Genomic DNA, 27,279 nt, shown 5'->3' on the forward strand with positions numbered 1-27,279 from the left:
GCAACATTACATCCAGTTCATTACCATTTTATTAAATATTTCAGCCACAAAAATAGACAAACTTCATCATCTTGGCAAATCTTGTTTCCAAGGTATGCAATCAATCACTTGAACAAGTCAGACACTTAAAAACATTCTCAGGCAGGTTCACACAACCTTCTGTATGGTCACAAAAGAAAAAAAAAGTGCAGTAATCTGATATAATAAATTATCAAATCCATCAAAGAGAAACTCCAAACATGAACTATCATTAGGATGTTAGATGTCATTATTAGAACATGGAAGGTTTATGAAGTAAACATTGATTAATTAGATTGACATACAATAAATAACATTCACACGTACATGAGTCGCTTATAATCTTGTCCTGTCCCATCTGTTTGGCACTGAAATGGGACGCTCATCACAAACATTTTTGCTCACTTGCCCATGGGCAAAGTGCAACGTACATCAAATCATGAATCAACATTATATACAAATGTACAGTTCAAAAACAGATATTCATTATAGACATGTCTTTTCTATGACTTTTATTAAAATACCCTAACTACATGACTGCATAGTTTTTGAATACATAAAAATTTGACAAAAGGGTAGTTCACTGACAGCCTACGACAGAAATTCTTGTCAACTGACCATGAAGACACAGCGACTTTAAAAGCTACAACTTTGAATAGCTACGTGCCAAGGAGAAATACAGACTGGACTTTCAGCTAAGCGAGAAGAGAAAGCATAAAATGTAGGCTTGCATTCGAGGCGCCTCACGAAAGATGAGTGTGTCAGTAAACTATAAAGAGAGACTGCGTCTTCATGTAAAACATCTATAATCATTACGAAGATTAATTGTAGCTCTTACGGTAAGAGCATCTTTAAAAGCTTTTAGCACCTGTAGATACAGTAGAAATGTGAGTTAAACCATTAGTCATACACAGATACATACAATTAGCTAAGGTTCTACCTCTTCCCATGTCCACGTCAGCACATGCACATTTTGTAGAAAATTAAAATAATGTACAATATGCATACTTTAGATGTCAACAATTTTTAGTTATAATTAGGTGAAGTTCTCCTGTGCAAAACAGGTCCGTCAAAAGAATCACATATAACGTCTGCTAGAACATCCTGTAATTTTGCAAAGTTGTCAAAAAATGTTGAAAGTACAACTGTCACAAAAAGTGACATAAAAAAATTCTGTCATTTCCCTGTAATATACTGGTCACATTTATATATTTGCTGTGTCTTTCTTGAAGGAAGAAGTTAGTTTAATAAAACTACACACATCTAGGGTGCTCAACATAGTAATTTAATGCAGTGTTCTCATGTCTTGGGTTAGTAAGAGGAAAATGCCTGTGAGAACATACTCTACATCAATCCTATGTTGAATATTAAAGTTGAGAGCCATAGGGGTATTAGCTTAAAGTACACTTTGCAGTGTAAGAGTCCTTCTGGCTTTACTCAAACTAAGTAATGGCACATTGTCATTCTTCCATGCTGTCAAGTTTATATCCAAGTCTTGTAGGCATATACTGTTAGTTGACTGCATCATTCCTGGTGGTCAAAACAATATTAATATGAATGTTCCTGATTATCAGGTATGTCATGAGGAAAACGAGGCTTTTCATCTAAGTTTCATTTAATTTCTTTCCAACATCCTAGAAAAGCAGATCAGTTTTTACTAGCTGAAGATAAGAAGGATAAAAAGAATAAGTTTACAGAATTTGTTCCATCACCAGTCATTTCCTTATGTATCAACACAAATTTCCAAGTGTAATTCAATAGCCAATAAAAAGTCAGAAATGACATTCACGACTAGTGTATTGATTTCCACAAATTGTTACTGTCAAAATCAAGAACATTAAGACTTGTTATGAGGACAATATTGCTATGCTTACTTTCACAGAATTTATTGCTATCAATGCTGTCACTTTTATCACAAGTCATTATAAAGCTCACCACAATTTGTGCTATTCACCACAGTACTCAACACCACAAGATACTGATCATGATGGCAAAGTGTAGTTCATATATGGTGTGCATCCACAAACACACACACACAGTTCACAATCTCACTTTGCCTCAATAAAACAACAAAAGCAAGACACAGTAAACGTCACATCAAGAGCCCACTGTGTGGTGCCAGTGATGTGTGATAACCTTCATGTCTATGTATCCGATATGTACATGTACAAGACTGCACCCTACACGAATACAATGTTGCTATGACCAACAAAAAAAAAAGTTATGGAAGAAATGGAGCAGATAAATATATAATGGAGATGTTTATATATTCACATTATCACAGAGATGCATTAACACTCGCACAAGAAAAAAACTGAATCCTTGACAAAAACAGCAATCGTTTCTTCGGATCCCAACTTTACCCAGTACCACACACCATCCAAATTCCTGTGGCAATAAGACTTGTTGCTCAGCAAAGGATAGTCGGACACTTAAGGCACACTTTTATAGTCATAGAATGGTCAAAGTTATCTCTGCAATCTGATTCGTCGAGAGTCAAATGTGTTAAGTTGAAGTACTTCCCTTTACCCAATTGATATCATGCAGCTGGTCAAAATCCCATGTGTCCACTACAATATATTATGACTCTGGTTAATTAGTGCCATGAATCCAGTCATTTTCTCTTTTGAAATGGTAAAATTGCTTTAATTCTAATATTCTATAAAACAGATGATGCACAGGTTTACTTTGTGCACCAGGAAAATTATGGATAAATTTGGAACTGTTTTAAATACACTAGACTACTACACCTTGTATGCTTATATAGTGCCAAGGTGCCTGGTGCACTCCATTCCAACAAATGCACTTCATATCTGTGCATCTTTTTGTATAAACTGGTGTTGTCTAAAGCTCAGTGACGCCCGGGCTGGATCATATTGTAAATGCATAAGATATAACTGACATTTACATAAGGCAATAACGCAACACAAAGCACCAGGGAGCAGCAGAAACAAGAGTGTAATGGTCCAATGTCACATCTTAGTTTTTTAGTTCCTATGCGTACCAGAGACACTTTTATACATACAAAATGTAGCTAGGAAAAGTCAGATGTTCTATGGCACGTATTTTGTACTATATGAGCATGAACTTTGTACTCGTACATGTCTGTGTTTATCTGCGGCCACATACACTGTACATCACCATGTGATAATATTTGTAACAATGGAAAACAGAATTGACATAAATTACAGGTAGACCTGCTGATGATTATGAGAAAACCATGCTGTGGACACATAAATAAACAAATGAAAGTGATGGTACGATAAAAATGATGGCATTTGGCGTAATCTATGGAGAGTTACAGAAAAAAAAAAAGAGAGGAAAATTAATGTATTGTTACCATGATTTCTTCTCTGCCATGCCAAACTAACATCACAGCTATCACATCAAGTACTGTTGCAATGTACACATAAATAACTATCACTAGCTTCCACACATAGACAAACATCTCCCTATCTTTCCTGCGTCATATGTTCCACATCCAAACAGTGTAAATTTTGTATGTGTATTACCAGTGTCACATCAGCATATACCACAGAACAATACGTCTGCGGTTGATTTCTATGCAATTCATGGTTCGTAGTGTGGCCCCACTCTTGGAACTTGGCGAAATAGTGGGAAAGGCTATACACTGATATGTCAGAAGGCAACTCTGGGACACAATGGCCCAAATTGACAAATATGGTTTATGCAAATATCTTCCGCGTAAATACGATTGACAGATTGCGTACGCCAAGAAACGTCCAGTAAGAAACGCGCATTGATACGCACATGTCAAAGGTACACCCATTCCACGCTTATTTTAGACCATGGTCTAAATTTGTACCATGGTCTAGGTTTAAACCATGCAGGTTTAAACCACCCTTGTAAATTCAGGCCATTGGACTGAATTCACAAAGGTAGTCTAACTAAAACTCCATGCTTTAAATCTAGTCTGTGGACCAAACCAAGCAATGAAATAGGCATACATGTACCTTGCACATGCATTCGATTCAATTCAATTCCATTGATGTGATGGATGCACGTGTTGGTATGCATTCTTTATCGTATGTTTGTTGGTATGCATGTTTTGCGTCACATGCAGTTACATGCAATTCATATTTGCAGAATTCACAGATTTAAGCTACCTTCATGAATTTAGGCCAATAAGTTCAACTTTCTGGAGTGGATGGGAAGTATCTAAATAATATCAAGGCAGACATGGGAGATAATCCCGGTCCTATAAGAAAGGGTGGATAACACAGAGAATGATTAGAATTCTACAAATTTTGAGCAAATAATCCACAATCTCAAAGGACACTGGAGAAACAGAAGACAATTTATTTTTGAGTGGTAATAACACACTAAAACATGATGATAGTAACATTTTTTTTTTTATTTTCTTGTCGTTGAAATCTTCAGGAAAAATGGGGATGACACCTCAGCCATAGGACAAGCATGTATTGCAGCACCGACGCTGGTAGCTGGGATTGTTGCACATTTGGAGTCTGTGAACAAGACTGCAGTAGGCTCCTTCGTCTACACATGGGGCTGTAAGACAGATAGAAAAAAGAACAAGAAATGCATAATTATCTTATACAGAACGATTGAAAAGAAAAGGTGAAAGAACAGAATTGGCACTTCAGGGGTTTATTTCTATGCCCACTCTGTACATCAGGGTGGGCATAGACAGACAAAAATTTAAGCATTTGAAAATAATTTACTATAACTGAAAACCTAAACAGGTCACTGTGACAAACTTGACACTCTTTAGTCCCATCTATATGACTACTCTTGACTCTAATCCTTCATTCAGAGGCCAAGTGAATGCAAGTTACATGTGTCAAATCCCTCATACAAATTCAAGTATTTACAGAAATGTGACCCATGTACCTGTGACACTGCTTTGCTACTGCAGACTTGGTGAATTATTGGTGGTGAAAGTCAAATAATAATCACATCATTAATTGTTCTATCCCCCAATGAAAGACTAAAGCAATCTCCCCCCCCCCCCCCCATATACAATGTACGTCCATCCAGGCATGATTCCTGCCTTATTAACATTCACTATATAAAAGTTGTGTAAATGACAATAAAGATGATAAGGATATCAATAGGAGCACAAACAAACAGGATGATACTAATGATGAAGTATGATTAAATAATGATGACACTTACTACTACTACTACTACTGCTACTGTAATGTAATGGTAATAATAATATCATATAGTACAATAATAACACTGATAAAGATGATAATGAAAGATGATAATGCTAACATTTAAGATAATGCTAAAATATAAAAATCAGCTATTAACAGCTTCGTTTTCTGCATTAGGAAGATTAACTATAATCACACTGCCACAATTACATACCAGACTGAACTTTTCTGGTTTTCATATTAGTAGTTTGAAACGGGACAAAAGGCAAACCAAAATGAGGAGTCTTCACACCATCTCAATGCTCATACCATTGGGGCACGGATCCAGTCCACACTTTTTCATGACGGGAGGCTCTCTCAACACTGAGGCACATATTGAGCTGTCCATTCTGTTCCTCGTCCCCGTCGCCACGCAGCGAATCTTGCGCGTCTGTACTGCACTGGCGCCGCATGATGCAGAGCACTGGATTAGGAAAAACAAAAGACAAAAAATATACAAGCAATAAAAAATTACATTCATTGATGGAAAAGACAGTTTTTCTCACTCAGATTGCTTATCACAAAATCAGTTTAACCCACTGAGGACGAGTCCCGAAAACAGGCCTATTCAGGCAGGTGTCTATGGGAAATGCGTGCTGTAGCAAAATCAGCCCGTCCTCAACAGGTTCAAAAGCATGAATTGTGATACAAAAATCAGATCATTAAAATATAGCCCCCCCAAAAAACAAACAAACAAACAAACAAACAAACAACAACAAACAACAACAACAACAACAACAATGAAATTCAGTTTGCATATTTGTAGACTTTTCTTTTCATAAGCGTCTAATGATTATTGAAGGAAAATTAAATGCTCTGTAAAGCCAGATGCCTGATACTCACACTACTCCACTTGGTGACGAGCCACTTGGGCCGGCAGTCTGGGTTATCGCACACCTGTTCCTCCAGCGGCCGGAAAGATGACATGCACCGCTCCTCCGGTAGGGGTTCTAGGGCGGGGCTCTGACAGAAGACACGCCTCGTCTGGATGGCCCTCCTCACGCCCACACACTCACCGGAGCACTGCAGGGGAAAAGCAGAGAAAGGGATGATGGTAAAATGGATGATGTGGAAGGGAACAAGAGTGCCATTGTGGCATACCGTCAGCAAGAAATGTTATTCATCAAGTCCTTCCATGGGTCGGCATTGTATATTTTCATCATAAATTTGACCATTCATTGCTAGTGTAGGACCGTTATTTTGTTGTTGTTTACTTTGCTGGATATCTTTTTTGTCTACACTCTTTTTGTTGTCTGTCTAGACCTTTATTTAATTTGCATTAGTTTGCTTTTCAGCACTGCGTTACAGTTTGACATTAATTCAGTTACGTTAATGATGTTCAGTTGTCACCACTACGACCATTGCTCCAGATACCTTTCCTCTTGTTCAGTTTTATGACCTTTATTCTTTCTCTATTCCAATGTGTTCATTCATTCCATTTCTCACCTGATTCTTTAGTTGAGCTCAGACAGCTCTCATTCTTATGTGATCACCCCCTCCTACTTCTACCATCCCTCTTTTATGTACACTTCAGTTCGCCAATTGAGTTACATTTCCTAATTTCACAAAATTCATCATAACAATTTATAAAATGGGTTCAAGAATGTAGGCAATTGGAAGCGCTGAAATGAGTCACATGTGCGTGCATTAATTTCTTCAGGTATGCACTAAGAAGAGTCTCTCTTCCACCTCCCTGGCCTGACGTACGTCACAATGTTTACACTAGCAGTGCGCACTCAATCAGTTGTTACAAGTGCGTCACGCGCTATTATACGCGCTGTCAATCCTGTAAACAACTTCTAGTTCGGGCCGCGGGCTGCCACAACAGCCGGCGGCCTTTCTTGTGCATAAAAGTATGTGGCGTACGTATACTCTTATACGTACGTACGTACAGTACTTCTGTGCGGGATTTCCGAGTGCGACGTGCGTAAATGTTTGGGACGAACATCTTCGGACATCTTGACTTTTGAGCGAGTGCTACATGTAGCTGACTGGTATTGACCCACAAAGGTACGTGAATAATGCTGTTAGTATTGCAAACTACATGGTGCGACATGCACTCGGCTGCGCCTCGTGCATGTCGCACCATTGTCAATACTCTCGAGCGCGCCGCACCTTCACTAACACACTCTATCCTGTGCATCATTTGTATACTTACACTTGTATTTCATTTTAATAGGAAGAGGCATGAAAGCATAATCTCCAGCTTTGGTGGAGGTACACCTGTAATAAAGAGGAGCTCTCGTGAAGGAATTTTGATTTTGGGAGTCATCCTACCTCTGACCACTCCTCAGCCATCCAGTGGTCTTCACAGGCCTGTGTGTTGCACTCTCTGCTCATCGCCGGCTCTTCCCCGAGGCTCAAATCGTTGCGGCAGTTGCCGTTACCACGGAGCCTCGTGCGGCCGACCAGATTTGTGAACTGACATGTGACCTCCCTCAGCTGTAGCCCGCCCCCACAGGTGGCCGAGCAAGGGCCCCACTCGCCTATGTGCCACCTGCAAATATATGTGGGAATTAGCAATTTACTTTATATCAATCTTTAGGCAACACCATGTACCCAAACCTTCATCACACACTGCGCATATGCATACAATTTTGTGTGGGAGAAAACAGACCTCTAATACATATGAATTGGATATGAACTTGGGAAGGGAAAGCCAGTCCAAATGTAAGTTAGTCTGTTAGGAAAGAGTAAATTATGAGTTCAACAGTATAATTCTGATCGAAATCAGATGAAAAAATGAGGAAGTTATGACATTTTGAAGTTTTGCTCTATTAGGGGGAAACAGTTCTTGAACAGTTAATATGAATATGCAAAGAGCAAAGTGAGCATGTCATTCCCTCACAACTTACCATATGTACAGAAGTTTGTACAAAAAAATTTTGAAATTTCAAGGTTTTCAATCAAACGCAATTATGCCCGAGGCTCAAATTTATCTAACTGATCACTATTCTGAAGGTTTTCAACCAGGAATAACATCATGTTTCAGACTTCAATGACAGAAACATTGAATTTTCATCATTTTTTTCGTACATGATCAATGTAAAATTGTGAGGGTATGACATGGTTAGCTCACTCATTTGCATATTCATATCCACTGTACAAGAACTGTTTTGCAGTAATAAGAAAAACTTCAAAATGTCATAACTTCCTTATTTTTCATCCGATTTCAGTCAAATTTTTACCTTTGAACTCGTAAGATTTTACTCCTTTTTGTCAGACTATCTTATATTTGGACTGGATTTCCTCTTTAAGTTAATAGCATTTGACTTTTATGGTGAATGCCAGTCTTGACAAGAAAGCTTTATAAATATATAATGTTTTTGGAAGACAAAAAAAAAAATTACAGGATCAGTTGCACCTGTCTTTAGGCCCTGGTTAATTTTCAGTTCTTACACCCTGATTTCACTGAGAAAGAGATAAAGAGTGAAAATGGAAGATGAAGTATATCTTCTCTACAGGCCTAAATTGTCATAAAATGATGGATATCTACTCAGTGATTACAAAAGATGACTGAAGATCTCTACTGGAAAGCTCTAACATGAAACTTACCTAACATTTGAAGGTGAATCCAGGGGTTGAACTGCCGCTGAAATAGTAAAACATATTGAAAAACTTATCAAGACATAGAAAAAAATGAAATTGAACGAAAAATGACATAGATATTGAAGGTGAAGTGCTGGACAAGTTATATCTCATGACATAAATGTGCAAAGGATCCATGACGTGCTCCTGCGACAATTGTACCCGTGAAATATCTGCACGTTAAGCCATGTTATCCCTAAACTATAATCATAAAAGCAATATTTCATCTGAACCTTTACATTGCGTTTGTCAAAACATTGCCTCTTTTACATATATGAGAAAGGAGAGCGAAGTTTGGGTAAACCCACTTTCTTATGATATCACATCTTCACATTGCATGTTAATGTAATCCTTACTTGTTGTCATAACGTGTAATGTCAGAGTCTCTCTCTGGTCGCCAGCGACGCAGGCGTAGACTCCGGCGTCCGTCGCCTCCACGTTCTTGATGCGAAGAATGCCACGACTTATGACCCGCATCCTGGGGTCGCTGCCGTCCCTGATGGGCATGTTTCCCCGCTCCCATGTCATGCGGTTCCTGCTGAAATTGATGACTGGACACTTGACCGTTATGGTGGTTTGGGGGAGGATGTAGGCCTCCTGACCGATTATCAGCCGTACCTTGGCAGAAGGCAATGGCTGCCGGTATGTCGTATAATTGGCAAGGATCTGCACATCTGAGGATCACAGGTATAAACAGATGAGAATATATGATTACTTGCTTGATTGATTGAGAGATTGAATACCATACGCCATATATTTAATGAGCCTAATTTTACGTGAATCGGGACTTTCAAGCAATATGTCGTGAGTGGTTAAATCAATGATTATGAGTACAGTAATAAACAAAGACATGTGCATGGGAATGTTGCATTTATATCTAGATCAGGGCCCCGTTGCTAGAAACTTTGCGTTTAAACGCAACTTGCAACTGATTGTCACTGGCCAATCAAAATCATTGTTGCATGCATGTCTTCTTAGTAGGGCAGACCCTGAGCCAATCAGAATGGTTGTTTCAAAATTAGCAATTATTTGCAATTGATTGCAACTTTCTTGCAACGGGGCCCAGAGCTTATAATTTCATGCGCTAATTGGTGATAGCATGTGACTCACAAAATTTGTAAACATAGAACCTTGCAATATATATAGGGCGTATACAGCAACTGATTGAATGGCTAATTGATTGATTGTTGGAATTACATTTTTTTCTGTTACAAAAGATTTACTCATTTACCGAATGTGGTGCAGCTTCATAGGTTGACAGTCATTAATTTTGATTAAGATTGCAGTAGGAGACAGGCATATTTTTGAATAAATGCACTCTTGAAGATTGTAGTTGATATTTTCAATCATCATTCATACACTTACGTTATACTCTGACCTACTCACATAACAAGAAGACTTATACAATCATGCAGACATATGAATCAGAATCTAGATAATTAATGTTATTTGAATAACATTAGATATTTAGATTCTGATTCATCTTGGCAATTCAATTTGAAATCTTAATTTCATCTTCTTATTCTATCTCTTTCCAATGATGACACTTGAAAAATTAGTTCCTGCCATTTATCTTGTGGCTTGATGACAGGACAGGTGGTACTACTTCATTATCAACCAGGCCTCTGCTTACCATTGCAAGGGGGCAAATCACAGACAATGTGGTCCGCCGGCCTGAGAGCCGATGCACACTGCGACTCGTCGACGAAACCATGAGAACCGTTGGCCAGGAGACGCCTGCACAGAACAGACATCAGCTTGATACCAAGCCCACACGTTGTCGAACACTGAAATATGGAGAATGGAAAAAGACGAAGAAAGAGAGAGAGAGAGAAGGACAGACAGAGAAAGAGAGAAGAAAAAGGGAGAAGAGAGACAGAGACAGAGACACAGAAAGAGACAGGCAGACAGAAAGACAGTAAAGGGAGAGAAAATAATGTTTAATGCCTCAAAGATCGACACATTCGATAGAGATATTCACAAATCCATGGAACATAAACTGAAGCATTCCAATTATCATACAGTTTAAAAGAACAACTACTGTAAAACACAATATATTCGCAGCATGAAAATTTCACGAATTGGAGCCGATGGTCTTTCTCGCAGCATGAAATTTTCATGAATCACCACTGGTCATCCAATGCATATTGTGTAGGCAAGAATTTTCACGTGCAGTTCAATTTCGCAAAATTTGCCGCTCCGAAATTCGCGAAATTAAAATGCACGCGAACATTCCTTGTTGTACAGTACACTTCATTCATATATTTATACTGTACTGTAAAACATGATACTAGCGGCATGAAATTTTCGTGAATTGGAGCTGACAGCCTTTTTCACAGCATGAATTTTTTGCGAAGTGCCTCTGGCATTCAATGCATATAGTGTATACAAGAGCCTTCGCATGCATTTTAATTTCATGGATCTTGGCTCTCGCAAAATTAAAATGCACGCGAACATTAGTCGTTTTACAGTGTATGGAATGTGGTCATTCTTTGCCAATCTTGATTCTGTGCTTACAGTGTTATCAAGCTTTCATAATCATTCATACTTGTCACCTCCTAACAACAACAACAAAACTGCCACTCGGTCATCGATCATAACTTGAGCCAGGGTCAAGTGTGCCAATCGCGATGCTGACAGCACTCCTGAATGGGCGCAGCGGAGGTTATCAAATTGACATTCAGAGGGGCTGCTGACCCCTGCTGGGAGAAAATCTAATTACCACGGAATACCTCTACAGGTATTCAGGTCCGGATCTGGGTCGGGTGCTTCTTATACTGGACAGGACAGTAGGAACTCATCATTTGAGCTCCACTAATGGCCATTAAGAAATAAAAAAAAAAAAAAAACAAGAACAGGGAATTGCAGTTCTTGTTGTCTTGCTCTACTCATATGTCAATATTTCAGGTATGCTTATATAATTGCAAATATGCAATACTAAAGAAATAATGACTTTCATGATGTTCAGAGAATGAAAGAGAAATATCTCCTCTTTTAAAGGGTGTGTACAGTTCTGGTGGAGGTGTAGATTTAGCTTTTAACATTTTGCGAGATATTCAGAAACCACTCTATGAGATGTCAAAGAGCATGCAGTTCTAAGGGGTATCAAAAGTTTATTCGCTGAAAATCGGTTTTGAAATGGCTGAGATATGCAAAAACAAGGTGAAACAAAGAGATCCTAATAAAGTTGGGGCATGTCGCCTTTTATTATTAGCACTTTTTTGGATATCTCAGCCATCTGAAAACCAATTTTCATCAAATAAACGTTGAATCCTTCTTAAAATTACATGCTCTTTCATATTTCATAAGAGGTTTTTCATTATCTCACTTAGGAATGTTCAAAACATGAATCCCTACCTCAACAGTACTGTACAGTCCCTTTAAGATCATCATTGCGATTAATCATATCCCCTTCTACAAAATAAACTTGAAAGGGTTTAAATTTGTGACTCTGATGATTAAAAATTTGGTCATACTTGGGTACCTATCTGAAAATCAATGGATTTTCCTCCACTTAATTTATCTGTTTTTCGAAAACAGAATGGGCCATGTATTTGAGAAAACCGGGCAGATATACTGGACTCTGTTATTGATATAGAGGATGAGAAGGAGAAGTGCAGTGCAGATGCTCATAGCAAGAAGTCTCCCATGCACTGAAAATAACTGTCAACCACGTGTGATTGCATTCAAAATGCCATCAACGCAGTCAGAGGGCTGTTTATGCAATCATCATCATCGTCATCCAGCCAATCACTGCCCGCTCACGTCACTCAACTGCACCTGTTGTAAGCGGCTGCCCATTATGTCACGCTTGCTGATGGCGGTCAGCCCACTCTGATTGCGGCAATCAAATTCTGCACCTGATACCTTTCTCACACGGAAGTTGAACTTAACATCTCAAACATTTGAGTGATCTATTTGTATAGCAGTGCAGGACTATTAATAGCTGACCGTGCCGTAGGAATACTGTGATCTCGTTGTTGACATCCTTATGTAACTTACGGAACAACCTGAACTAAATTTCATGTTATTGTGAGTTTTGCATAACAAAGCAAAAGTGAAAAAAATGAATTTTAAGAAGCTGTCCTGCACAGAAAGTTTTTTCCCAGATTGAAAAAAAAAATACAACTGAAGAGATAAACAAAGTTGGGCCAGTGATAAAGAGAGTTTATATTTCCTGAAGGTAAGAAGATATCTTAAGAGCTAATAACATCTTGCAGGTTATTGCAAATGGCCTGTTTAGTGTGGTGAATAAACTTCATCAGATATATGCAAAGAAAAATCTTACCAAAGAAACTACCTTCTCATTAAAAAGAATAGAATGAAGAATATTCCACTGCAGAAGTATATCAGGAGTGGTCTTGTTAACAAACAAAATGCTCTCAAGTTACCTCAGAGAGCGGTTGTGAGTACCACTGGGCGGGGCATGCAAACTCGTTGCAGGGCTGGGTGTTTGGGGGCGGGGGGATGGGGCACATGGAGGGGCTCAACTCAATCTCCTCCCCCATCGGCGTCAGCTGATGGCAGCTCAGGGACACGGGCTGGGTCCCGTTCCCGCAGCTCCGGGAACACTGGAAGACAAGACAAGACAGAACAAAACAGAATCTTAGGTCACGTTTGAGAATGAGGAGAATAAGCCAAGAACAAAGATATCCCTCGGTTCATCAAATGTGGGTATTTCCATACAGGCATAACTTAACAATCATTCAATGACAACATTACCATGGCAACAGCAAAACCGAAAGCATTTTCTTTGAAGTGTGCATTTATGTGCATTGATCTCTTTTATTGTATCCATTTGCTAATCATTCAATTGATTAATCAATTTACTAATTAATTCAATAAATAATTCATTTCATTATTTCCTTACCTATTTCTTATTTCTTTATTTACTGATTTATATTTTATTTATGTTTATCTATTCATTTACTAACTTATTTATTCACTTATATTTTTTTGTCATTCTTTCATCTATTTATCATTGACTAAATGATTAACCAATGACTGAATGATTGATTGATTGATTGAATGATTGAATGAATGAATGAATGAATGAATGAATGAATGAATGAATGAATGAATGAATGAATGAATGAATGAATGAATGAATGAATGATTGAATGATTGATTGATTGATTGATTGATTGATTGATTGATTGATTGATTGATTGATTGATTGATTGATTGATTGATTGATTGATTGATTGATTGATTGATTGATTGATTGATTGATTGATTGATTGGTTGATTGATTGATTGATTGATTGATCAATATCTTTCTTCCGTAGCTGTATTGGATGTACAATGTAGCTCATGAAAGCTACTCTTGCGTTAGTTCTTAATTGAGGGATTCTGCAAATTGCATTACATTACCCAGGAGATATTGAATAAGAGTGCAATCTTCAACCACCACTCTATTAGATACTCCTTGAAGGAAATAAATTACACTAATTGTGTATTACAGGCAAAGGCAAGTACAGCAATTTAACAGATGTTATCACAGGTACACAGCCCATGATGGACTTGAACATCCATACACCCCGCTTTGAGTTATTAACATGCCCCCCCCCCCCCCCTTCTACCTCCACTACAAAAATCTGCACAACTTCCATTGGTGTGACAAGCCATCCAACAGCTCAGACATACAGTGAATGGAAAGTTGACTATGATACGGACATTGACCTGTGATGCGATGGTCATGAGGACGAGCAAAAACATTGTAGATGTATAAACATGTGGAAACTTGCCGCACTCGACCACAAACCACAAAAAAAAAAAAAAAACGTCATATAGCATCACAGCAGAATGTCTCATCAAGTAAATTTGTCTAATCAAGTTGGCTTCACGAATGCGGGTCTCAAACAAGCCTCTCCATTATACATGCTTCGCATGGGAGTCAGTGGTATAACTGTTAATGTTACGCTGCATGCTTCCCTTGAACCCTGACATGATGTTTAACCCCTCAAAGGCAAGGTGGTTTTACCATAACACATGTTTACCATAAACACCTGCCCAAGTATACTCAGGACCAATCTTCAAAGGGTTAAACAGTGTCACTGTAGGGCAATGACACATTAACACAGTTTGAATCATATCTGTATTTTAATTGCTGCCAAATGGATTTCAAATAACTTGTTGGCCCTGATTCTGCACAATAGCATGCTGTTCCAATAAGTGAACGATTTGGCTATGTATTTCCAAATGACATAAACTACTCTACTGAATGATTTTGATTTTTTTTTTCTCTTTAACTCAACAAGTCTCAGATACCACACTTCTATGAATTGGATCTGTACAAGGTATGTCTATGTTTTGAATTTCTACTAATCAATGTTAGTTTTTCATAAGGTAGAGTAAAACAGAAAAAAAAAGAATAAATCATCTCTTATTTGGGGTTGAGGAATTGTTTGTTTCAGTTGCAGAATTTTCTAAGGTCTCGTGATGGCAAGATACATAACTAATATATAGAATTGGCAAAATGAATATTAATGATCAGAATTTTTGTTGTTATAACAAGTTGGTATATTGTGTATTTTCCTTGGATTTTGAGCAGCTTTGGTAACTTCAACCAGTTCCAATCAGACATCTTTCTAAAGATAGATCACCCCCACTGAAATTCAGAAGTGACAATCAAATGACGTCAAGATTATGATAGACTTCTGCAGTAAGTTTGGAAATTTTCTCCAGGGCTGGACAGGTTCACCTACCTGTGAAGCCGGCCGCATGACCCAGTATGGCGGACACTGATCGTTGTCGCATTCCTCCACTGTGTGGGGCACTGGCAGCGGGCAGTCGTTGAAGTCTATCTCCATCTCCTCGCCAGAGGGCGCCATCCGATGGCAGGCCAGAGTCCTCGTCTTGTTTCCCGCACCGTGACCACACATGGCTGAGCACTATGGACAAGAACAGAGACTCTTTGAAGATACAGCGTATTAGGCAGACCTTATGTTAATTCAAATTGCAGTTTTCTGCACAAATGTGACCCGCTACAACAAAAAGATCCTAAAGTCGCGCACGGTCGAAGCCGTGAAAATCGAGTTTGAAGTCAGAGCATTAAAATGGGTCAAAACTTACGATTTTCTGATTTTGATATATTATTGGAGTCTAACATGTCTTCTATTATCTGTCAAAATTTTGAAGCAAAATGATCAAAGGAAAGACCAAAAAATAGCGTTTTTCTGAGTCATGTTTTTTGGCGTTTCAACGAAGCAGAAACTGGTTCGAAAATTTGGATTGAGCGCCACAGATAGGTTCCACCCCTAACAACGACCAGAGTGATCTTATTGGTCAGTTTGCTGCTTGCTGCTAACCGAAGCGTGAAGCTCGCACACTGCCCAGTCGACTGGTGCGTGCGGGCGGGGTGCGCTATGCTCAGCCGCTTCTCACATCCTGGTCACTGATTGGTTAGTGAGGAGACCGCTGACGCTGATGTGCTTGATGTGCTCGGGGGTTGCTAGGGCTTACCTTCTATTGTCCAGAGGTGAAAACTGACTTGCGTGTCCGTTGATCGCGATTGCGTCGAAAGGAAGACTTTTAGGGCGCTTTTCTCGAAACAGTGATTTTCCACACGTCTCGACATGCTCTCTTTTTTTTATAAAATGTGTTATATATCAATCTAAAGCAGAAAGATTAGGGGATTATATCGTGCAATTTTCAAATAATCGACCTTGCCCGACTTTAGGATCATTTTGTTGTAGCGGGTCACAAATGTTCTGCAGATGGTTTACCATCGATGTGCTATGTGCTGACAAAATTCAACTGCAAGCTCTCTTGACTTTAAATATATATATATATATTTTTTTTTTCTTGCAACAGTGCAATGTGTCAACCCTTTTCGTCATGAATTCATCAAAGCAAGTTTCATTTCCCCGAAGAACATGTCCTGCCTCCACTATGATTTGATCAACAAAAGTAGTAAACTTTTCCCTTCTCTCCCCTACCTACTCCTCCTTTTTATTTTCCACTTCTGCAAACATTCACAGATCAGATTGAAAGAGACAAAAAAAGCTTTTCAAATTTCCGTGTGCTATGCAAGTGCATCTCACTATGTGAAAATAATTAATCAGCACCCAAATCAGGAATTCTTTCACATTCCTTTGTAAGCACATAAAGAAATAGTATTAATTTATAGGATTTAGGGAGTCTCCTGCAAAATCAGGGGTTCTCAGAGAAAGCTCTATTCATGTGCCTACCCTGCATGCACTATAGCTTTCCTCACCTCAGACCACTCAGACAGAGCCCAGAATGCAGGGCAGTCGACGCCCAGGCAGGGCTCGGGCCCTGAGGGCCGGGGCCCAATGCAGTGATCCTCGGACAAGAGAGTCAGTGAGGTGGGTGCGGTCCGGGCTGCCTCTTCCACGCAGTATACATCGGATGGGTACCTGACCCCGGGCCCGCAAGGTGAGGAACATTCGCCATAGAGGAAGATCTTCCACCTGTTGTGGGCAATGGCCCCGGGGAGGGGGGCAGGGGTACCAGGTTGATGGAGGAGGGGTTTGGGGAAGGGATGGTAGGGAGGGTGAGATGGCAGGTGTGAGGAATTTTTTTTTGGGGGGGGGGGTGGAGAAGGAGATGAAAGTGTGAGTTTATTTTAACACCAAGGTGGCTCACAGGATAGATATGTAGGTTTGAGGGGGACAGGACCCCTGAACATTCTTTATTACACGATGTATACACAATTTATTACAGACAGTAAGTACTGACCAAAAGTAAAAACATGAAGAAAGTTAAGTTTAATGTGAACATGAAAATGAATTATTGCTTAAAACTACTTCATGGAAATCAAGAGCATGATTTATACATATGTTGGCATACATCTGTGGATGGAGAACTTAAAAATGTGTTTATGCATTTGATTGGCATATACCCCACTGTTTCATGATAACAAATATTTTCATCGACATTACGATTCATTCTTCTATACCTATGCATAATAGCGTGAAATTTGCTACTTCCCTCTGCAGGTAATGGTGACATTACATGAACTGTGTCGTGCTAAAGGGTTCTTAGACTTACTCTGGCGGACACGCCACCTCGTTACACGACTGCTGGCTGCTGGGTAACTTGAGGCTGTAATCGCAGAAAGCATCACTGATGATGGTGTCTGTGAACGCATTGACACACCTCACGATGGACTCCTGTGTGCCTGTAGGGAGAGGGGTGAACGTTGATAGAAAAGTTATGATGGGGGTGGGCTGGTTGAAGAATGGGTGAATTGGTGGTAATTCATTCTTGATGCACAAAAACGGTCAGACACGGGAATGGTTGTGCAACTGTCATCACACGAATGTTCGGTCTTTAAAGATGAAATCCATTCATTAATGCTCAATCAGCTGACATAAAACAAATTCATCCCACTGTGCAAAGAAACATCAATATTATCTGCAGAGAAAAATGTCCATCTACATTGATATCAGGTTGTACAAATGTGAGTAATACAAGTATTTAAAGTATCACATCTGTGCTGTACACAGATATATAAAACAACATACAGATGTATTTGTTTGGGACTATTATATTTTGTGAACTTAAAAAAAGTGTTACAGTGATCTACCCAGAAATCAACTGATTTCTCTCATGCCACCACTCTTACACCATCCACACAAACTCACAGTGATATTAAAGCAGGGACAGATATGTGGCCTAGTGTATGAACATTGAGCAGGAGGGATAATCATATTTTTTTCATATATTTCTTTTTGTATTTTTTTGCTAGTTGATTCAACTCTGATTACTGGATTCATTCAAGTTTGTATGTGCAAACATCATTACAAATCATACATCTTGCATCTTGGAGTATCATTGTACACTGCTGTTTGTCTTGACAAAGTTGTATTATGGACAATTAATCACAATGGTAGAGGTTCTGCCTTTTCAAGTATATTCTATGTAAATCTCACTAAAGACTAGTGAAAGGCATCGTTAAAGGAATAAGGTATATCATTAGTTGAGTTGAGGATTCAGCTTTTAACTTTTTGCAAGAGACTTTGTGAAATGTTAAAGAGCAAACAATTCTAAGAGGAATTCAAATTTTATTTGATGAAAATGGGTTTTGAAATGGCCGAGATATCCAAAAACAAAGTATAACAAAGCAATCCTAATAAATGAGAATTGCTTTGTTTTGGATATCCAAACCATTTCATGACCAATTTTCATCAAATAAACTTTGAATTCCTCTTGGATATGTATGCTCTTTCATATTTCATAAGAGGTTTTTCATTATCTCAAACATATCATCATAAAAAAAAAAATGTTGGAAACCTGAAGCCCCATTTCAACCAAAACTGTACCATCCCTTTAATATCTAAATTTTTATTTGGTTTCAAGCCACCAGATTTTGACAGTACTTAGAAAAAAAAAAGATTGCTCTCCCTGATAAGTCAAGCTTTAAAGATTTTAGTCAACCAACCCATACGACATACTTTGGTCTATTACAGAGAATTGTGATTTGTGACTTTTTGTGGGTTTTGAGCTGAGCAGTCACATTTTGTCTCCTAGGTCATTGGCAGTGTGACCTTGCACAAATCAAAAGAAAACATTAAAATGAAACACACACAAAAAAAAGAACAAGAAAAATTACAGCCCTTGCAAAAGTGAAACAAAAAAAAAAACACAACCAAAACTAAGACAAGATCTTGACAAGAAATTGATGTTAATCATCATAACTCTAACTAAAGGAATGAAACTGATTGTAATCTATGTGACATGCAACGTCCGGATACGTGATCTGTTTTCTGACACAACACTTCCTTTCACTTGCCTCCAGGAATTCCTTCTGAAAAAAGATGGAAGAATAATATCCACCTGCGGGCCATGAGGCATATTTTTTTTTCAAAGTTTTCTCCCTAAAATAATCATTAAAGTTTCCTTCTTGTCTGCCAGATATTTGGGCTGCATTAAGAAAGAAAGAGTGTATACACATCAATTTCCTTGGGACAAAACCAGACAGCTTACAGGAGGAAGCAAGATCAATTTTCGTGATCAAACATGAAAATCCAGACTAATCTTTGCCAGCCATCTATATGGCCTAGAGATATTTCAAGTCATATCAGGTGCAAGGCATGATCACTGTACAGTTTCCCTATTTTCAACAATCAATTTCTTCCAAAGACCTTTGGCCATAGTGGTGTTCGATTCCAGAGGAAAAAGTCTGATAATAATCCCCTAAGAAACCTAGGGTAGACTCTCAAATACATGCCTTGTCTTTAGAGTATTTGGCATGTCTCTCGTCTTATTAAAGGCAGTGGTGACAGTAATCTTGATCAATGTCTCAATTTTTTTCCACCTTAAAACAGCATGGTCATACAAAGAAAAACTGCTCAATATTTTCTGAGATAACCAGAAGGGAAAGTTACTGGGTTAATGTGACAGCGATGAAAGCCTATAAATTCTGCATTAACACTTTTACAAGCACATGCACTCGGCTGAACTCTTAAGAGCTTGTTCTTCAGCATTCAGAAATTCTCCTAAGCTTGACCTAGTTGTATTCCTCATAGAGCCCATTCAGGTATAGCACTTATGCCTTGGTTCAACAGGAGGGCAGTAACACAATAGAGATTATTAGGTTCAGGTAATCTCTACTCATTGAAAGTTAGTTTCCAGACATCCAGGCCAATTATTTGGCAAAGAAAACGCTTTAAAGGTAGGCAATCCCATTTGCATGCCTTAAATGAAGAGCTGTATAAATACAGTGGTATGTTGAAGAGAGTATCATTTTAGAAACTCCCATAAAGTATTGAAAGTGGAAGGTAACATTTAGTACATTTTTATTGACCGTTAGATTTTGAATTGAATTTTTTTCGGGGCTCACCGTAAATTCCAGTACATTGCTAGGCTACCTTTGCAGACCCATGCACTGCATGTGTGTCCATCATGTATATTTTGTGAAGAAAGTTCATCAAAACTTACAAACATTTCTATATACATTCTTGCCACACATTCTATATGCTATTACATCAGCTCTTATACTTTTAGATTTGTGTTTATAGATAAAAGAATACAGAAGACTGCAACAAAAAGGCTTAAGTGTGGCTGACACACAGAACTACTGAGTGGTTGAGTTTTGTGCATTATTCAAATTGTAGATAACTGTTGACTTCCAAATTTCTCAGCAGTGGCCTGAACAAGTCCCCTGAGGTTCATATTTAATGTTTTGCTGCATTTTTGGAGGTTTGTAAAAGGTATCCCCTACCTTTAAGGGTTTAATGACAGCATTGCTGACCATTTCATTTTTCTTTCCTTTTTTTTTTCAGAAACAGAAAAATATCAAATGAAAGCAAGATATTATTCAGAGAGGTGAAGGTTCAGTTGTGAGTTTCTTCAATTTGTCTTCCTCTACAAAATATTGTTTGTGTTACATCAGCATGGGGAAGCATGAAAGTCATTCAGTACCACTTACCCCCTATGCACGAAGCACTGCAGGGTGTGTATCCTACGTAGCGCCAAATGGCAATGATGCTGCTTTCATCGGGGCCTCTTCCGAGACCCAGGTCATGGGTCGGACCGGGGTGGAGCTCGTTGGGTTCCGTCGGCTCGTTGGGGTGGTGCGATGGCGGGTAGCTGCTGTCGCTGGCATTGAGGGCGGTACACTCTTGCATCGTGCACTCCTCGATGTCCTCCGGCCGCACCTCCCGCTCGCACTCGAACTCGTTGAGGTCAAAGGTGGCGTCGAAGCTGGGCAGGTACACCTTGCAGCGAATGCTGCGAGTCCGTATTCCACGACCACAGGAGGTGCTGCAGGCACTCCACTCACCCACGTAATAACTGGTTACCATGGAAACACATCACAAAAGTTTGACAAATGTACCAAAGTTTACCTACAATCTATAGTCTTTCACTCTATCTGTGAGCTTATGCTAATATGAAGTATCAAAACATCTCGAACTGCATCTACACAACTTCTTCCTAAGTATTTTAATTTTATAATTCTAATGACAATGAGCTGTCAATAAAATGATTTGTATCTAGAAAAAAAGGGTACAAGAAAGCTTTTGTGCCTGCTGTGTGCACACTTCGAATCACAGACAACTTCATGCAAAAGTTATGCTCTCAATAAAACTGAATGAAAATTGGTCATTTTTCTTGGGAAAAGTATCTATACGAGAAGAGAACAGAGTGAAGTGATGGGAAAAAATGTGAATAATTTAAGCAATCTTAATTAAGTGAGAAATGTTGTTTGCTTCTGAAGCATCCATCATTAAGAATGGCAATACAATTGGTCTGTCAAACATATACAATGCAAACGAGATTTGAGAAAGTTTGTTTCTTTGTGACAAAGAGTTATGACCATTGAAAAGAGTGAAAAAATAGTATAAGTTAAATCTTTCATCATCTTCATAAGATTGGATTTTGTTGGATTTGTTGGATTTTGAATACACAGTCTATACCTTGGAACTTCAGCAGGGTTGTCTCGGGGAACACCGTCTGAGATCGTTGTCACCTCAAGTCTGGTCTCTGGAACTGCATACAAACATTCAACACAAAGTAAAGAGTAGTTTTTCTTTTGAAACACATTTAGATTTGCATAGAGTATAAACTTTCACAGAGCTGGCAGGTTTTGGAGATCAATGATGGCAGCCCTCTGCTGTAAAATTATCTTTGGAAAAAGACGAACAAAGCTGTCAGGTCATTCACAGACACTTTTAGTTTACACTTTTTCATTGACTGTTCCATTAATTGCACCCATCTCTAATTTGTCTCCTCCTTCTTCTTAATTTTGATTTCCTTTCTTTCTTCAAATCAGTGCTGGATGTGTCTTAAACCCCCAGGCTGAAGAGTGGCAAATATGGTTTGCTGGATCAATATGAACAGAACAGAACACCGATACAAACTTTCAGACTTTTCACAGACAGGTTACTGCAAGTCACCTTTTAAAATGAAATGAAAATATGGAGTAAAATCATGGTACAATTTGGCTTTCATAAGCCAAACAAAGACAGAAGACTGATCAAATAGTTTGGAATCGAATGACGGAAAAAAGATGAACATATCTGAGTCACTTTCTTGTTTCTCAGAATCAACTGAGTTGACGACAATGTATTCTGTTAAGTTTTCTTCTTACCTCCTATTGTATTTGTCGCTGGATCTGGAAGGCAAGGCACTCCCGGTAAACAGGCCTTCCGCATGGTGGGCACCGTGCTGGGGTCGCACCCCAGCACCACCTGATTGCGATGGTTTCTGCACTGGATGTCACGTGTTATGATGCCGCGACCACATGTCACGGAGCACTGCGGTAAACGTGCAGATAGAGAGGATATTGATGAATCCAGACAGAAAAATTAAGGAACCATTTCACCTAATTTGAGCCATCGCATGAAACTGGGTCATGTGACTTTTGTCGGTTTTGTAATGCGCGGTCACAGGGATATCAGGAGTTCATGAACAGAAGTGATGAATAGGATGTAAACATGTAAACTAGTATACTCACTGACAAAACAAACAGACAGTTTACCAAAAGTGTCAGGTAATATCTGTATCTGCGGCAAAGGAGTCATTTTCAGTCTGCAAAGATATGAATTTTTTCCTAATATCACCCTAAATCTCAGTGATATTACCATACCTTTATGACTTGCGACGGAAATGGACTGTGACTCAGATTTTGAATGATACACCTTGTACACATGCTAATCACACATAAAACACCCAATCAAATTGAAGAAATCAAATGAATCATATGAACTCTAAGGTACTAGCTCTGAGGAACACATAAAATCTCATACATTAAAAGCCTATCAAATAAACTGCACAACATTATGCATGCTCTACTTGGTACAAAGAGCAGTGCAAATTCCAGCAGAGGTAACGGACACTCCACGTCACATTTGAAGTCTAATGAACTTCCATTTCTGTCACAAGCGATCAGATGAGATCTTCGGAGGGATATTGAACAGAAAGTCTGCTCTCATGCATACCACTTCTCTTATTCATTGGCCAATCAACATTCCCCTTAACCTAATCCCAATAAATCAGTGCAAAAACAGCTGTCCTGTACATCCGACAATGTTATCGGTGGAAAAGAAAAATCGTCTGAGCTTCCATCACAGACAGTTTGGGCAGCAAACTGAAAGAAAAGTATACATCCCTGTTTTTTAAACACCTGCCCCCCCCCCCACCCACACACACATTAAATACATCTTCATCAGTCAAGAGTTCAAAAACATGATGTACAATGAACCCGAAACTTCTTGCTGATCTTGAACATGGATAAGTTGTCACGTTCCCTTTTAATAAGAAATCACAAAGTTCCACAGATACAGAAAATGAGAAAAAAAAAAAAGCTGAATGCATGTACATGTTGATGTTCTACTGATCACGGAAAAAAAAAAAGTCCACAAATTGAGCACAAATGAGATTATAACATATATGGTGTTGATGCCAATGACCAGCTGTTTTGAGCAAAGTCTCTGGAGAGCCTGGAGAGTTACCATGACAGCAAAGCTTCAAATTTCAGTAGTCAGATAATTGGACAGGAAGAAAAATCTTTTCCTTGGAAAACATCATTGCTACCCTGCTATTCCATGCAGGCAAAACTTTCACGATTGAAAAAAAAAAAAGTGAGTACAACAATACTTCACAAACATGGGCGATACCTGTGCCTACAGGAAAAATACTTTGTAAATAAGAAAGTTGTGATTTATCACTTGTTACCAGAAAAAAATTATAATAATAACATGAAAGGAGGGCATTAGGGTACAGCACACTGTAATTAATACACATGCCCTTGAAATATTGACTGAAGCATGACCCTCGACATTCTCATAATGGACCTTGGTGCAAAGAGCTTCATTTAAGGGATTCAAAATCAAGACTGTTAATTCCAGGTGTGCATGTGACAATGGCCTATAGTAATGAAAGTGAAACTGATGGCAGTAGCAAGAGTTTCTAGCTCAAGGGGATAGACAGTAAAGACAGGGTAGAAGGGTGTACATGAAATTTGATGGATGGGATTTTTATTGCCCCCCCCCCCCAACAACAGAAAAAGCAAAATTCAGAAAGAAAGAGTGAGATGGGAGGGGGATTACTACCATCCAGTAGCAGCTGTATTGACACATAGCCTAAAGTAGGTTTAAATTGAGCTTAGAACTTAAACTTAAGCAGTTCATCAGGGCCAGGTTTCTTTGCCAGAAGCAATTATAAACCTATGACTAGCATGAAAAGTTTTCTTTTTTAATATATCTTACGAACAAGCTCCAAATCCCGAACCTTCACTTTAACCAACTTCACTTTAACTGAAGAAACTGAACTGATGAAATGTCATTACTTTATCACATTTCGAGGGAAACAGTCCTAAATTTAAAATTAATGATAACTGTTCCTAAATTCATATCGATCCTCATACATCAGTGAAATATAAACAAATAAGGGAGACAGAGTCTTAAAAATTGTGAAAATATCTTGATTTGATATTCTACTACCAACAAAGTATAAGGGTACTAATGCCATTAATTTATGCAAATCAATTATTTTCTCTCTTTCTTTTTATTGATACAAAGCGACACTGATATCATAAGAGTTATTTGATATAACTTTTGCCTTGAAATAATGTTTGTCTTATCTTTGCCCTCATACAGGTATGTAAAATCTTCTTCACACAAGACTGAAACAGAAATCTTGGCACCTCTTTTGAGACAGCGAGATAAAGACAGCAGCCTTTACTTGCTGGGCAATTACTAAAGTCTTGATATTAAAAAGAACTAGAAATGTCGCTTTGGCGACTGGTATGCCTCCGCCATAATGCATGATTTTCCCAGTAGGTCTAGATAGTACATGTGGACACTGTGTGATTACATTTTCACAAAATTGGCAAAAATATAGGAATGACAAGTTTGTCACAAATGTGTTGAATGTTCACCTTCCTTGACGTAGGTTTAATTGGATGAATAGGAGAGCATGTATCTAGGGATTTAAGGACTTTAACTTGACTTTGACCCATTCATACATTTAGGCATTGAGTAATTTTCAAGGTACAGGTGTGGAGAAAAAGTGCAATTTCTGAACTGAATAGTAAATTGTTACCATTTTCATCTGGCCCTTGACCCTAAAATTCATAAGATAATTACTTTCAGGTAGAACATGCACAATATGTACTAAGTTTCAAGGTAACTTGAGCCACTTCCGAGATATGGAGGAAAAAGTTAGTTCAGCATTTTCACTTGATCTTTGACCTTTTGACCTTTGAGGCAAAAAGAGAGAAAAAAAAAAACTTTCCAGAGAATTTCTATTAGGTTACACACGCATACACCAAGTGTAAAAAAATAACCCTGCTGGCATTGCATAAATATGAGGGTAATAGTAAAATTTTGAAGTCTTGCACTTGACCTTTGACCCCTGACCTTTGACCCCATGAACCCTACATTCTCTAGATAATCACTTCCAGTCAGTAAATGTATATACTATGTTCCATGAAGATACCTTGAACAATTTTCCAAGGTATGGAGAAAAAAAAGAAGTTTTAATATTTTTACTTGACCTTTTGACCTTTGACCTTTGACCTCATGACCCAAACTTTCACCAGAGAATATTAATTGGGTAATACATGTATACACTAAGTTTCAAGAAAATCTCTTCAGGCATTCAATAGATATGGTGGAAATAGTGAAATTTTATGTATTTGACCCTGACCTTTTGACCTTTGACCTTTGACCTCATGACCCAAACTTTCACCAGAGAATCTTAATTGGGTAAAACATGTATACACTAAGTTTCAAGAAAATACCTTCAGGCATTCAATAGATATGGTGGAAATAGTGAAATTTTATGTATTTGACCTTGACCTTTTGACCTTTGACCTTGAGCATGTGCACCCAAAAGTTGATAGGCACAACTTCACCCCCTAATACACATACATGCCAAGTTTCATTAGGATACCTTAACAGGTTTCGATAGTTACCTTGTCCACAAAATTCATTACGGACGGACGGACAACCCGAAAACATAATGCCTCCGGCACCACTTCGTGGCGGAGGCATAAAAACTTTAAGTGGCCACCTTGAAATCTTGTCGCAATGATCTGATCCTCACCATAGAACTGACAAGCACAGACAATCAAAGACATTTTTTTTTTTACTCAGGCTATCTTGAATCCAAGAAAGATTTTCAAATGGATTTTTTTATTTTTTTATTTTTTTTTTAAGGTTATTAGTGTTTTTTTATAGTTTAGTATTTTAACTTTTGTTGGTCATCACAAGAGCTTGAAAAAGGAGGACACTGCTTATAAGACTGAAAGCAATCCTTCCTGATGATCTCCATCCAATGTGACACTCACCTCAGACCAGGGCTCCGGCTTCCAGTGGGGGCATGGGTCCGTGTTGCAAGCCCGACTCGTGCTGGGCCTGGTCCCCGAACACATGTCGTCGCTGAGCCGCACGGTCATGTTGTTTGAGACCTTCTGCACGCAGAAGACCTCTCGAACTTGGTTCCCGGTACCACACGACTTGGTGCACACGTGCCATGGCTCGGGTTCCCACCTTTGTGTGAATGAAGAAAAAACATACCA

At 38.7% G+C, this 27,279-nt stretch overlaps 1 protein-coding gene across 1 annotated transcript in view; it reads right to left on the bottom strand.

Annotated features, from left to right (window-relative positions):
* Nucleotides 1-4,082: 4,082 nt before the first annotated feature.
* The window catches only part of LOC140231212 (ADAMTS-like protein 3), a 221,438-nt gene continuing 198,241 nt past the window's right edge, over nucleotides 4,083-27,279 (bottom strand). The window contains exons 8-22 of the mRNA XM_072311358.1: nucleotides 27,049-27,250; nucleotides 22,846-23,011; nucleotides 22,172-22,244; nucleotides 21,184-21,548; nucleotides 17,802-17,931; nucleotides 17,005-17,221; nucleotides 15,494-15,679; nucleotides 13,178-13,357; nucleotides 10,420-10,573; nucleotides 9,119-9,460; nucleotides 8,754-8,784; nucleotides 7,476-7,695; nucleotides 6,042-6,221; nucleotides 5,469-5,622; nucleotides 4,083-4,548 (exon numbers count right to left, since the gene is read on the bottom strand). Coding sequence (XP_072167459.1) covers nucleotides 4,439-4,548; nucleotides 5,469-5,622; nucleotides 6,042-6,221; nucleotides 7,476-7,695; nucleotides 8,754-8,784; nucleotides 9,119-9,460; nucleotides 10,420-10,573; nucleotides 13,178-13,357; nucleotides 15,494-15,679; nucleotides 17,005-17,221; nucleotides 17,802-17,931; nucleotides 21,184-21,548; nucleotides 22,172-22,244; nucleotides 22,846-23,011; nucleotides 27,049-27,250 — 2,710 coding nt within the window. The 3' untranslated portion in view covers nucleotides 4,083-4,438. The remainder of the gene's footprint in view (nucleotides 4,549-5,468; nucleotides 5,623-6,041; nucleotides 6,222-7,475; nucleotides 7,696-8,753; nucleotides 8,785-9,118; nucleotides 9,461-10,419; nucleotides 10,574-13,177; nucleotides 13,358-15,493; nucleotides 15,680-17,004; nucleotides 17,222-17,801; nucleotides 17,932-21,183; nucleotides 21,549-22,171; nucleotides 22,245-22,845; nucleotides 23,012-27,048; nucleotides 27,251-27,279) is intronic.

This window comes from Diadema setosum, chromosome 7 (genome assembly GCF_964275005.1).
Source record: "Diadema setosum chromosome 7, eeDiaSeto1, whole genome shotgun sequence".
NCBI lineage: Eukaryota > Metazoa > Echinodermata > Echinoidea > Diadematoida > Diadematidae > Diadema > Diadema setosum.